This window comes from Parus major, chromosome 6 (genome assembly GCF_001522545.3).
Source record: "Parus major isolate Abel chromosome 6, Parus_major1.1, whole genome shotgun sequence".
Classification (NCBI taxonomy): domain Eukaryota; kingdom Metazoa; phylum Chordata; class Aves; order Passeriformes; family Paridae; genus Parus; species Parus major.
In genome coordinates, this window is record NC_031775.1 from 630,037 (window position 1) to 642,409 (window position 12,373).

Genomic DNA, 12,373 nt, shown 5'->3' on the forward strand with positions numbered 1-12,373 from the left:
GCCCTGGCAGGGGCGGCGAGACCAGCCGAGCCCTCATGGCGACCCATCATGGCGGCCGCCCCCTCACAGCCTGCGGAGCGCGCCGGGACTTGCAGTCCTCACGTTATTCCCCGGGGCACGCCGGGAATTGTAGTCCCGCGCCGACGGCCGCTGGCGATTGGCTGACGGGCGGCGTGGCCCCGCCCCCACGCTGCCGGATACGCCGTCCATTGGCTGCCGGGCGCCTCGGCCGCTCGGAGCGTGACGCGCGGCGGGCGCGGGGCTGGTGCGGAGCGCGGCGTGGCGGAGCGGCGGCGGCGAGCGGAGATGCCCGAGGCCACCCGGTGCAGCAGCAGCAGCGGGGCCGAGTCGGGCTCCGACTGCTCGATGGACACCGAGGCGGTCCCGGAGAGCGGCCGCCGGCGGCACAAGGTACCAGGGAAGGGCTCCGGGTACGGCCTGGCCTCGGCCGCACGCTGGGGCTGGTGCCCGGCGAGTCCGGCCTCAGCTGGCGGCCGCCCGCACCGCCGGTGGCGCGGGCCGGGCGAGGCGTGCGCGGCGCGGCCGCGGGGCGGCCCGGGCCGGGCGGCCACGTGCGCGGGCGGGCCGGGCCGCGGCCTCGCCGCGCGTCGGGGCGGCCCCGCCGGACGTGCCGGGCCTGCCGGGATCCCGGGAAACGCTTTGCTGGCACCCGGAGCGGGGGAGAGCTCCCAAAACGAAGGCCCCAGGTGTCTCGTGGTCGGTAACGTGTCTCCTGTGCGGCGGCGGCCGGCAGGGATCTGTTGCCTTGTGTCGGCCACCGCCCCCGTCAGTAACTAGAACGTGCACTTCAAGCTTTAACTGTTCTGCGCCCTCTTCTCTGTTCCGTGTCGATTGGATCCACGAGCGTGTATTTTCATTTGCTCTGTGCCTTGCCAGAAGGAGAAAAAGGAGAAGAAATCTAAACGTCGGGACAAGTTTCAGAGGGGAAAGACTCAGTCAGATGAAAGCGAGGAATCGGATGAAGAGCGTTATGCCCCGAAAGCCAAGAAATCAAAGAGCGTCAGTAAACAGAACGGTCACACGAAAGAGGAAAGCCTGGAGAAATCGAGATTGTCCTCCTTTAGCAGCAAATCCTCCCGCAGAAGCCGACAGAGTAGTTCCAGTGAAACGTCAAGTGAGAGCGAAAGCGAGAGCGAGCAGGATCAGGTAAGGCAAATAACTGGTTTTAGTTATAGAGATCTGTTATTAATTCCTGTATTGTAACACGGCCAGATTTAGAAGGGGTTGTATTTCTTTCTAATCAGTCGAAAGTGCTGTAAATTTTCAAGATTTAAAGTTCTTGAATTGTTCAGTCTGCCAGGAATTTAAAAGAATTTTGAATTATGGTAGCGTTGAATTAGTGCATCATGGTTTCCTCACTTAAGCAGTCTGGTGCTGTGGTAGCTGTTGCTGGACAGACAGGTTGTACTGAGGTGGAACTTTAATATGATTCAGCACCACGAGGTGTATGTGAATTTTGGGGTTGTTCTGTAGAGAGCCAGGAGCTGGACTCGGTGATCCTTGTGCATCCTTTCTAACTCACGATATTCTAGGATTCTAATTAAGAGTTTTCAGTTTTGCTTTGAGTGTTTTGCATTTACTGTGCTGTTAGCTGTGAAACAGCCTTAACCTACAGATCACTTCTCCTAACTTTGTCCAACTTTGGAATATGATTGTAAAACAAAGAAGGCTCTTTAGCTGCAGCTGTGACGCTGGCACTGGAGAATGACAGCAGTGCCTATGCTGAATTTACTTGAATTTACTGACAGTCATGTGATATTCACGAGGAATCTTACCTGATTTACTGTTTACCTAACAGGAGTTGACTGGAGAACAGAAAGAGGGTGCTTTCTCCAATTTTTCCATTTCCAAAGAAACTGTCCAGCTTCTTCAAGGTAAGCTTCTTGGCAAGGTGTGGCCACAGAATGTCAGTGATCTCTGTCGTGTTTTTATGCTCAGCACCCTGGATCAAGGCATAAGCTTTGAGATGTGCTCTGCTTGTGCCTGTAAAAGCATGGATGCTGTGCAGAAGACATCAATTACCTGCTCTAAATGCACCTTTGAACACAGATTTTCCTGTTTGCAGTAAAATTCTAAATGACATGAATCAAAGAAAAATATTGATGTGTGATAAAATTTCAATTAAGGGTTATTTTGGTGTGAATAAAAGAAAACCAATTTTATTTAGTATCTCTGACATTTGACATGCAAATGATTTAGTATCATTTGACATTTATATGTGAATTAGTATGAATTAAAAGAAGACCAGAAGGGGCTTTGAGATATGTATTATTTGAAAGGAGGAGATTTTCACACGTATTTGAGGAGTGTTGCATTAATAAAGGCACAGTACTGAAAGTCTTTCATAAAGGCTAATAACTTCCTCTGTCCTAGCTAGCTGACATCCACTGTGTCTGGTGGTGTGAAGTGGGAGAATAAAATGGACAGTCCTGGGGCAGTCTTTGCAGATGACTCATCTGATCAAATAAATCAATGGAGATGATGATACAGTTCTGACTTTAGAGTTGGTAGAAGTTCTTGGAATAATTTCCACTTAAGAGTGGAAAGAACACTTGTAAAATGACCATAATTAAGGAAATCTCTTGAAATTGTCACAGCTCGAGGAGTGACATACCTGTTCCCTGTGCAAGTGAAGACCTTCAACCCAGTGTATTCTGGCAAAGATGTCATTGCTCAAGCACGAACTGGAACAGGGAAAACATTCTCTTTTGCTATTCCCTTAATTGAAAAGCTTCAGGGAGAGTCACAGGAAAGAAGAAGAGGCCGTCCACCAAAGGTAACTGTGCCTGGCTAGAATGGTGATTTTGCTTTATGTCTGAATGATTCAGGTTTTTCAGCTGCTGGAGAAACTCTTCAGGTCTGTGCCAGGGGTAAGCTAACCCACATTAAAGGTGATTTGAAAGCTGTGTTCACTGGGCTTTGCCTGCATCCTGTGCTGCCTCCCAGCCCCTGATGAAGAACGAAGAGCACAACAGCTCTATTTACTTGTCAGTTCCGTTTTTTGCCACAGGGAGACCAAAACTACAGGTGGTCAACGTGTCCCTATTTAATTTTGGCCAGTCAAGTTACCACTTCAGGGCCAGTGGCTACTGGATGCTTGTTTTTCTCCTAAATTGCTAACAGATTAGTTACTAATTGTAGCTTGACAGCTTGATAAAAGCTGTCTACTCAAGCGTGTTTCTTTCTAAAACATGTAAACAGTGGGAGGTTTTAAAAATAGATTTCGTTTTCACTAGGAACACCACCAAATGTTGAAGCTTCTGCTCCAGAGAATGCAGATTCATTATGAGCTGTGATCATTCTGCTAAGGCACACCATGTGTGGTTTTCCACTGAATTCTTACCGTGCCTCGGAAAAAAAATAGACAGGCCAAGGCTGAGCCTGTCCTCATTAATAATTTTTGTCAGTTTGTTTCATCTTGTCAGCCATCTCACTGATTACCTGGAGTGCCTTCCAAGACTAGTACTAGCAGTTTTGTGTGCATCTGCCCATCACATTGCTTGGCTGAGTGAGAGTGCTGCCTCTAGATTTGGCACAGCCTTTTGGAGAAGGAAGCTGTAAGCCTTATAAAAGATTCCAGACCTCACTCTACCATAATACAGTGCTGTGTACTTTTTGGTAACGGGTTTAAATGTTGAAAGAGGTGACAGGACAAGGATATTAAGGTTCCTTTTGTGAAGTGACTGACTGCCAGGTTGGAGAGCAGCAATCACGTTTCAAACGCAATTACTTAACCTGCCTGCAGGGAGGGCTGCATGTTGGGAAGAGAGGATGGCTCCTTGATTGCCTCTGCAGGGATATGGATTAGCACAGCAGCTCTGCAGACTGAACATATGTTTCCCTGAGCCACAGGGAAGCTGAGAGACAGCTGACAGCTCTTTCTTACACCTTCTCACAGGACTGTGAAGCAGTATTGAGCAGGTGCAAAAGCCTTTTGTTACCCATCCTTCAGTCTTGTATTCAAACAGAGTATGTGCATGTAGAAGACAACTTGTAGCTGCTCTGTTCAGGAGCTAAAGTTAAATAAGATTTAAGTCTCTCCTTTCCTGTTTAAGAAGAAATTAGCCTGTCTTAAATGAGTATATATTAAAGGAGTTTAATGATGTAAAAAGAGACTTGAGTAAGATAATTATTTAAAACAGTTTAGTTTTGTTTTTTTTATTAATTTTACAAAGGGTCAGATCTAAATTAACAATCAGAAGTGTAGTGGTTTCTTGGCAGAAGCCATGCTGAGAAAACATCTGTTTTGTCTTTTTTTCTGTGCAGGTTCTAGTTCTTTGTCCAACGAGAGAGCTGGCAAATCAGGTTGCCAAAGATTTCAAGGACATCACAAGGAAGCTGACAGTAGCTTGTTTTTATGGAGGAACTCCCTATAATGGACAAAGTAAGTGACTCTTAGGACTACGAGTTGAAATATTGATTGACTGCTATATTTAAGAAATGCAGTTGGGTCTTTCCAAGCACACACTTACAGCTCAAGAGCTTGAGACTATTCATGGGAAATTCAGCAGTTCAAAATGTATCTTCTTAAGGAGATAAATAGCTGTGGCTCTCAGTTTTATTCTTGGTGTTACTTATCTACTCATGTACCTTAAATTAAAGTGAAACAGAGTATATACTGTGTGTATAAACTGTAGCTGGGTTTAAGTTCTTGTAAACTCATTTTCCTTAAAAAAGTTTAGCCTTACAGCTGTGACTGGGTATGTGTTTTTTCATGTGATAAGGGGTATATAGAGGATTTGTAAAGTGGAGAAGAAATTGTTGTGACAGCATAATTTACTGTCTTGGTGGTTGTAAACAAGGAACAAGAATGAGCTCTTTCATTGTGATACATCTTGAGACATTAGGGAGGATTTTGTTTTCCACTGCAGAACCTCAGGGAGGAGTTGATTTCAGTAATTTGGAGAGTTAAATAAATGAATTTGTAGAAGTTTTCCAGTTAAAACAGATAATTAGGGAAGAGCTGACTATTTCTAAAGAATATTAAACAAAGCTCATCCTTGCTACTTTAAATCACAGGCAGAGAGAAGGGAGGTAGGTTCTATTTTTTTATTACTATTTTTTTTTTCCTTCAGGAAGAGCAGTGATTTTCTAAGTGATTTTTTTCCTCCCAGATTTTCTCTTCCAGTTCATCCTTTGTTCTCACTTTTGTAAGGAGAGTACTTATGGATGGTTTAAGAGCTGTTTTGTTATTACCATGTGTTATTATTATTACCATGCTTTAGAGAGTGCTCCCTGGTTCACTGCTAGCTCTTGTTTTCCCTGTTTACCAGTTGACCTCATGAGAAGTGGCATTGACATTTTGGTTGGGACCCCTGGTCGAATCAAAGACCACCTGCAGAATGGCAAGCTGGACCTCACCAAGGTGAAACATGTTGTACTTGATGAAGTGGACCAGATGCTGGACATGGGATTTGCTGAGCAAGTGGAAGACATTTTACGAGTTGCATACAAGAAGGGTAATCTCAATATTTAAAACAAATAGCAGGAAATATTAGTATTAATTTAGTTTGGTAAAATTCAGGTATAAGGTGACTTTGTTTAGAGCTGAGGGAATATTATATGGGAATCATTCACATAACCTTTGCAAAGCTTGAAGTCCAGTATCTAGGGATCTGTAAATAACTGTCTTTGCACCTGTCTGAAGTTGGACTTCTTCAAATTGAAGGGAATTAGCTTTTTACCTTTTTCATTGCTTGAAAACACTGGATTTTTTGGCTACAGTACTTTTTTCATAATCTTGAAATTATTTAGACTTTCTAGAACATTTTTACTGCAGACATCAATAATTCATAAATTAAAAAAGCTTGATTGGCTTCTTTACGTTAGGTACTGATATTTAACCTCGTTTTTAATGATCAATTTGTGTACATCTCTGAGGTGAAATGTGTGAAGTTTGTGAAGCATTGTTCTGTTTTTTTGTTAAGATTCTGAAGACAATCCCCAGACACTGCTGTTTTCTGCAACTTGCCCACACTGGGTGTATGATGTGGCTAAGAAATACATGAAGTCTAGATATGAACAGATTGACCTTATTGGGAAAAGAACTCAGAAGGCTGCTACAACAGTAGAAGTGAGTAATCTCATGTGAAACGTTTTCAGGCTTTTCCCCCTTTTCTTTCATGCTACAAAAGGTTATCTCTTCCTAAGGTGTATTATCACAGTGATGTTGGAAGTTGTTTTGAGATTATTTTTCTAAGCATAAGGCCTGTTAGAGCTAGTCAAGCCTTTTCTGTGTTTAGGATGTATCTTCTCACATCACAGGTAGAGAGAGGATTTTCTTGTCAGTTTTGTGGGTTTTCAGAGAAAAGCAGTATCCAAATGTATCCAAGTTGTAAGCAAAAGGCACACATGAACATCAGCCTGCTGCTTTTAATTCTCCATGGACATCTCAGTTGGCTTCTGGTATTCTGTATACAAGATACTTTTCAAACTTCCTGTGTATTTCACCTCAGCAGGCCTTTGCTTGCTGTGCTGAGAATAGCATATCAAGGAATGTCATACTGTAGGCCTGGTTTTCTCTTACTGTAATTATTTTGCTGAACATTAGACTAATTGTGGTGGGCATATGGATTTTGTATGTTCCAGGATCGTGAGTTAGCACATTTTCCCCATCAGGGAGCTGTGTAATCCTTTACTATTCCTGTATTTAACAGTTCCAAATGTATTTTAAAAGAATCTTAACTTTACACAAGCTAATCACTGGGGTTTTTTTTTCCATAGCATTTGGCAATAGAGTGTCACTGGTCTCAGAGAGCTGCAGTTATTGGAGATGTCATTCAGGTCTACAGTGGCAGCCACGGGAGGACCATTGTCTTCTGTGAGACCAAAAAGGAGGCAAATGAGCTGGCTCTGAATGCTTCAATCAAACAGGTATTTTATCCTGTGTATTAAGTAACAAAACCTCTCAGAGATGTATCAACCCTATGCTGATACCAAACCTATGCTAGTTTTAAAGACCTATGCCAAGTTTTAAAGAGTTTCAAAGTGCATTGGCCAAGCTTTTGTGTGTGGTCAGATAGGATTTTACTCTTTTTTGTGGACATGAAACAAAAATTGTAGATGACTAATTTGAAACAGACAAGCATTGTATACATGGTGCAAATGGTTAATTAGGGCAGAGTTCTCATATGTCACAGTAATTAAATACAGAGCTTAGCCACACGTTGCAGTTCTGTTTTTCTGCCATTGTTAAAGGCTTTTGAGGTATGTGAATAAGAATTACTGAACACCTAAAATATAAATTCAGGTAATTCACTTCTTCTTCTGTATCTTGCCACACAGTACCTATCAAATACCAAGATGTTGTACCCAAACCTGACCATAAAATGGAGCACTGTCTTGGATTTTGGTATGGTTCTAAAATAATACTGTTTTTCAGGATTGCCAGTCGTTGCATGGTGACATTCCTCAGAAGCAAAGAGAGATCACACTGAAGGGTTTTAGAAATGGTTCATTTAAAGTTCTGGTTGCAACCAATGTAGCTGCCCGTGGTCTAGATATCCCAGAAGTTGACCTGGTTGTACAAAGCTCACCACCAAAGGTAGGAGACTGTTAGGGTTGGATGTCTTGTAATAATCTGTAGTCTTGTTTTCAAGTAGTGTAGGCTATCAGCTGATGGTATTGACCACACAGAGTTCATTTCATCAGCATTGTGCCTGAGGGACAGAAACCTCCAGATACGAAGAAGCAATTTTTTATAGGATTTTTTGGGAGTTTGTCAGTCCTTAGTGTGTTTATAACTTATTTCCTTAAAACATCTCCTTATGAGGCTGTTCAAAGCCTTCCCTTGGAAGCTGGGTATGGTGATGGTGAGGCTGCGAGCAGCAGGAAGACTGATTCTCTTCAGTGGGGGTAAATGTGAGGTATGGACCACAACCGGGAGAACATTATCAGAATTAAGAGGCTTTAAAAGAAACAGTGTAATGTTTCAGTGAAAACACTTGCAGTACTGCAGTAACCACACTCAAGTGGATGTGCAGGAGGGGGAATGGGATTTTTGTGGAGGTTCACACACTCCAAATATGTGCAGGTGTATAAAGGTTTATACATCTGGTTTTCAAGCCATGATTTTTAGACTATTATGGAAAAGCGTATTTAGTGGATATTAGTGAAACAATGTTTTCTAATCCAATTCTCTGATACAGTTACTGGGCATTGTTCAGGCTTAGCTGTAGTGGCTTCTCCAAGTTATGTGGATGCACTGAACTGATGAAATTACAGTGAGTTAGGTAACTCATAAGGCTCTCTGTTTTTGAAGGATGTGGAGTCCTACATCCATCGTTCTGGGCGCACAGGTCGAGCTGGGCGGACTGGGATCTGCATCTGTTTTTATCAGCGAAAGGAAGAGTATCAGTTAAGACACGTGGAACAAAAAGCGGTAAAGTAGAGTTTTCTTCTAATTGCAAGACTCTTAATTTGTTGAATTCCAAAATGCAGAGGAGGTTCAGGTACCTTGAGGAGGGTGGGTGCAGTGTCAGTTACTGTGGAGCAGGGAGAGCATTGCAGATCTGCAGATTCTTAACGCCCACACGTTTTCAGCAAATGCCAGTAAGGTTGTCCTTGTGGAAATGAAAAAAAAAAAACTTGCAGTATTTTGGTGTAGTGTTCACCCTGGTTATCATCTGATCAGTGATGTGCATATGTGCAGCTTTCCTGAGAGCTGTTACTTGCATTTTTGCACTTTGTGTGGTGTTCCATATGCTAGTTTCCTCGACAATTATGTGGTGATTTATTCCTGGTACATAAAGCAGTGCTGCATTTAGACAAAGGCTCTGTAATTTCTACTTAAATCCAAATCTATCAGACTAAAAGTAGTAATGTAGAATTTGTAGGGTTCAAATTTTCCCCAGAAATGTACCAAAATGGTTTCTGTTTTCAGTCTAAGGTCTCTGAACCATTTAAACTGTTCTGGTACGTAAAAGCCTTCTAAATGTTACCCATTTTCCTGTAAGCTTAATCTTACAATTTTCACTAGGAAAAATTGGAAATTAAAAGGTGAAAATTAGAAAAATTACAGACTTAAATGCTTTTTCTGTTGGAGTTCAATACTGCTTCTTTAGAACTGAATTATTTATGGTCTGCAATTTTTATTTGTCTTTTGCCTTTTAAATTTCAGGGCATTACATTCAAGCGTGTTGGTGTTCCTACTGCAACAGACATAATAAAGGCTTCCAGCAAAGATGCCATGAGGTGTGTTTGGGGCCTCAAGCCCTGTTTTACCTCCTTGCCTTCCTATTTCAGAAGGGTTGTTTGAATTATACTTTACTGTCTCTGAACTTCATGAGCACTGTTGAAACCTTGGACTACTGGGGTTTAGTTTTTTTTCTATTCCAGAGCCTACTGGTGTATAAATTGTTAATTTTTTTTGGCTTTAATTACTTAGGTGCCTGGATTCTGTTCCTCAGACTGCTATTGAGTATTTCAGAGAATCTGCTCAGTTGCTAATAAAAGAAAAGGGACCAGTTAATGCTCTGGCTGCAGCCCTGGCCCATATTTCAGGTGCTACTTCCATTGAACAGCGCTCACTGCTGAACTCAGATGCGGTAAGGAAGGGGATATGGCTTAATGCTTGTTTTGAAACTGGGAAGAAACAGCACACCTCTGTGTTGTCTGAATAGAGAATTATTTGTTTCATGACAATTTTGTTTGAAAACTATACTTAAGCCACTAAGATCTACTGATTTTCTTAAAAGCAACAGTATAGTGGCTGTAAAGATACTTGATGCCCTGTAACAGTACCTACTTGAAGATTTAATTAATAAACTGCAAATTAGCAGGTTTCTCCTTTCTGATATATGTGCTGAAGCTTATTCCTCTGCCCAAGTGGAACATGCCCCATTTCTTTTTAGGGATTTGTTACAATGATTCTACGCTGCTCTGAGGAAATAAGCAACATGAGCTATGCCTGGCGAAGACTGCGAGAGGTGTTGGGCGATGACGTTGATCGGAAGGTGAACAGAATGTGTTTCCTCAAGGGGAAAATGGTAAGTTTTTGTTTTGTTACTTTGATACTGGGCTCTTCTGCTTGCAGCCTTTTCTTAGCAATTGTCAGGGGAGCTATTTGGTCTTTTTCTCTATTCCAGGCACTGTTGGTGATGGGTTTCAATCTGGTTTTTTTAGTGCTTAGGGCTCTGCTGACATGCTCAGGAGGTAGGATAATGCACGGCTATGGGGATAGCAGAACAGGTGAAAGGTAGGAAGTGTGTTAACTCTGCCTTAATGACAAAACAGAAAGGCATCCTTAGGAGAGTCAGCTCTGGTAGTGACTGCCTGTCAGGTGTAGATTTGTGGGCTCTTGTTTTTAGTTGCACTCATTTAAAACACTTACCTTGTATGCATTAAAATTATTCTTTCTTTTTAGGGTGTGTGCTTTGACGTTCCTGTGGCAGACCAAAAAGAAATTGAGGTATGTTCACTGCAAATTCTGGGTACAGCAGGCTGAAGGTGAAGCTGGCTGGACTGGGTTAGATTGAAAACATTACGTTGCCTTTATCCTGCCTTTTCTTAGTGGCAAAAAGGATGGCTTGGAAGGAATTGAAGAACAGAAAAAGCTCACAGTGTTTCTTTTCTAAGGCATTCCCCTGTGACCAAAAGTCTGTAACTTGAACTTTTGCACTGAGAAAAGTGGTGCTGGATTAATCTTTGTAGGCAGCAAGCTTTATTCCCCTTTTCTCTATTCCCCACCTCCCATTTTCACCCAGAATTTTCTCCACAGTGAAGTGAATTCAGAAAAAGTATTTTGCTTTTGCCAATCTTAGTATTACTGTGCCAAAGTTATTGATCCCTTCAGTTAGAAGCTTGAACCCCATATATCAGCTCAAGATTTTTTTCAGTTGAGCAGATTTAATAATTATTATGATATACCCTGTATTTGTATTCCTAGAATCTGACTTGCTATGTCTGACTTTGTTCCGATAGGCAAGGTGGGAAGATTCCAAACACTGGCGTTTGTGTGTGGCGACTGAATTACCAGAGCTGGTAGAATCCATACGAGGAGGAGGAGGAGGAGGAGGGGGAGGGAGTGGTGGAGGAAATGGACGAAGCTTCTCAAGCTCCAGGAACGGTCGGCGTGGTGGCTCTGGTAGAAACAGATTCAGGGCCAGAGGCCAGAAACGAAGTTTCAGCAGAGCGTTCGAACATTAACTTCAACAATCCAGAAGTGAGAAAAAAGCGGGACTGAAGTATTTTATATTACATTACACTAGGCTGTTCCTGTGTGTTTGTACCATTGGGGAAAATACTTCATAAAGGTTTTTTTTTTGTCAGTACTACTTTGCTCATAAGCGATGTTAATTTTAAAAAACGTGCAAAGCAAAAAAACCCGAAAAATCTGCAAGAAAAAAATGTTTCTTTTGTTTCTCATATTGCTCTTTGAATCTTTCCATAATATGTCTGTTGCGTTCAAAACTGTAGCCTGGTTCACTGTATAATATATAGATCTGAATTGCTGCTCAAACCTGTAAATTTTCTGATAAAACTAAATATTGTTTTACAACTTCATATTTTGTTGTCATGTATTTGAAGCAGTATTTTGCAGGTGGAGATGTAGGAAGGTGGCAGATTGGGGAGCGTGGCAGCAGGAGCCCTTGAAAGTTTCAAAAATAAATCCATTTGGTTTTTATTTTGTTGATTTGTAATGAAGCTCTTCTTTCCCTAAAACTTACTAGTTCTTAGTTGCTGTCCCAAAGTGGACTCCTTATAAAAAGGGGTAGGAAAGGCAGTTTCCAAAGTCTGAGGGGAGGCCCCCTGAGGAGTGAGAACTGTGTGTGAGGGAGACCCATAACCCTTTTGGGGTGTTGCAAAATGTGGAATATGTCAAGATTATTATAGGTAAGGATGTTTTTCGATGTAAAATCTAATCAGTGGAACGGATAGCAGCAGCCCTTGCTCAAGGACATCCTGGAGCTAACAAGCTTTAAGGATGAAGTAAATCAGAATCTTGATCTATGTCTATGTATACGTTGTTGGGTTGGTGAAATAATCGGGATCCATGTGTCCTATGGGTGAACTGTTTTTTTAGTATTGTAACTAAATATCGCAGCTATGGGTCAGAAAGATGCCTACCTAGGGGGTCGGGACCCTTCTGAAAGGAACCTGGAGGGGCTGTGCTGGGCTCGCTCCTAGCCCTGCATTTCGGTGTGTGAACCATGGCGCCCGATGGTGGTGCTGCACTTGTACAACGCCACCGAGCGCTGAAATCAGCGCGGTCTCTCTCGGTTGTGTCATTGTCACCTTGTGGAACGAGCCGGGCTCCGTGGGCAAAGAGGGGAGGTGCGGGACCGGCGTTCTGCTGAGCGGAGCACGACGCGCGCTCCGTGAGGGGCTCATGGTGGCGGAAGGGGCCGGCGCG

At 42.8% G+C, this 12,373-nt stretch overlaps 2 protein-coding genes across 2 annotated transcripts in view; both read left to right on the forward strand.

The window, feature by feature from the left end:
* The first annotated feature begins 254 nt into the window (after positions 1-254).
* LOC107207100 (nucleolar RNA helicase 2-like) lies at positions 255-11,523 on the forward strand. Its single transcript, XM_015633816.3, has 15 exons — positions 255-411; positions 898-1,167; positions 1,820-1,895; positions 2,619-2,797; positions 4,288-4,405; positions 5,295-5,480; positions 5,949-6,094; positions 6,745-6,894; positions 7,403-7,564; positions 8,282-8,401; positions 9,140-9,213; positions 9,407-9,566; positions 9,873-10,007; positions 10,385-10,429; positions 10,942-11,523. Exons 1-15 carry the CDS (start codon positions 307-309, stop codon positions 11,164-11,166), a joined length of 2,151 nt encoding a protein of 716 aa, XP_015489302.1. The 5' UTR covers positions 255-306; the 3' UTR covers positions 11,167-11,523.
* Positions 11,524-12,170: 647 nt separating this feature from the next.
* Positions 12,171-12,373, forward strand: part of LOC107206549 (nucleolar RNA helicase 2-like) — an 11,820-nt gene continuing 11,617 nt past the window's right edge. The window contains exon 1 of the mRNA XM_015632440.3: positions 12,171-12,239. Within this exon, the coding sequence (XP_015487926.1) occupies positions 12,171-12,239 (69 nt within the window). The remainder of the gene's footprint in view (positions 12,240-12,373) is intronic.

Coding starts and splice junctions, on each gene's coding strand:
- LOC107207100 (XM_015633816.3), top strand. CDS start 307: ATGCCCGAGGCCACCCGGTGCAGCAGCAGCAGCGGGGCCGAGTCGGGC. Junction 412..897: donor GCGGCCGCCGGCGGCACAAG/GTACCAGGGAAG, acceptor GTGCCTTGCCAG/AAGGAGAAAAAGGAGAAGAA. Junction 5,481..5,948: donor ACGAGTTGCATACAAGAAGG/GTAATCTCAATA, acceptor TTTTTTGTTAAG/ATTCTGAAGACAATCCCCAG.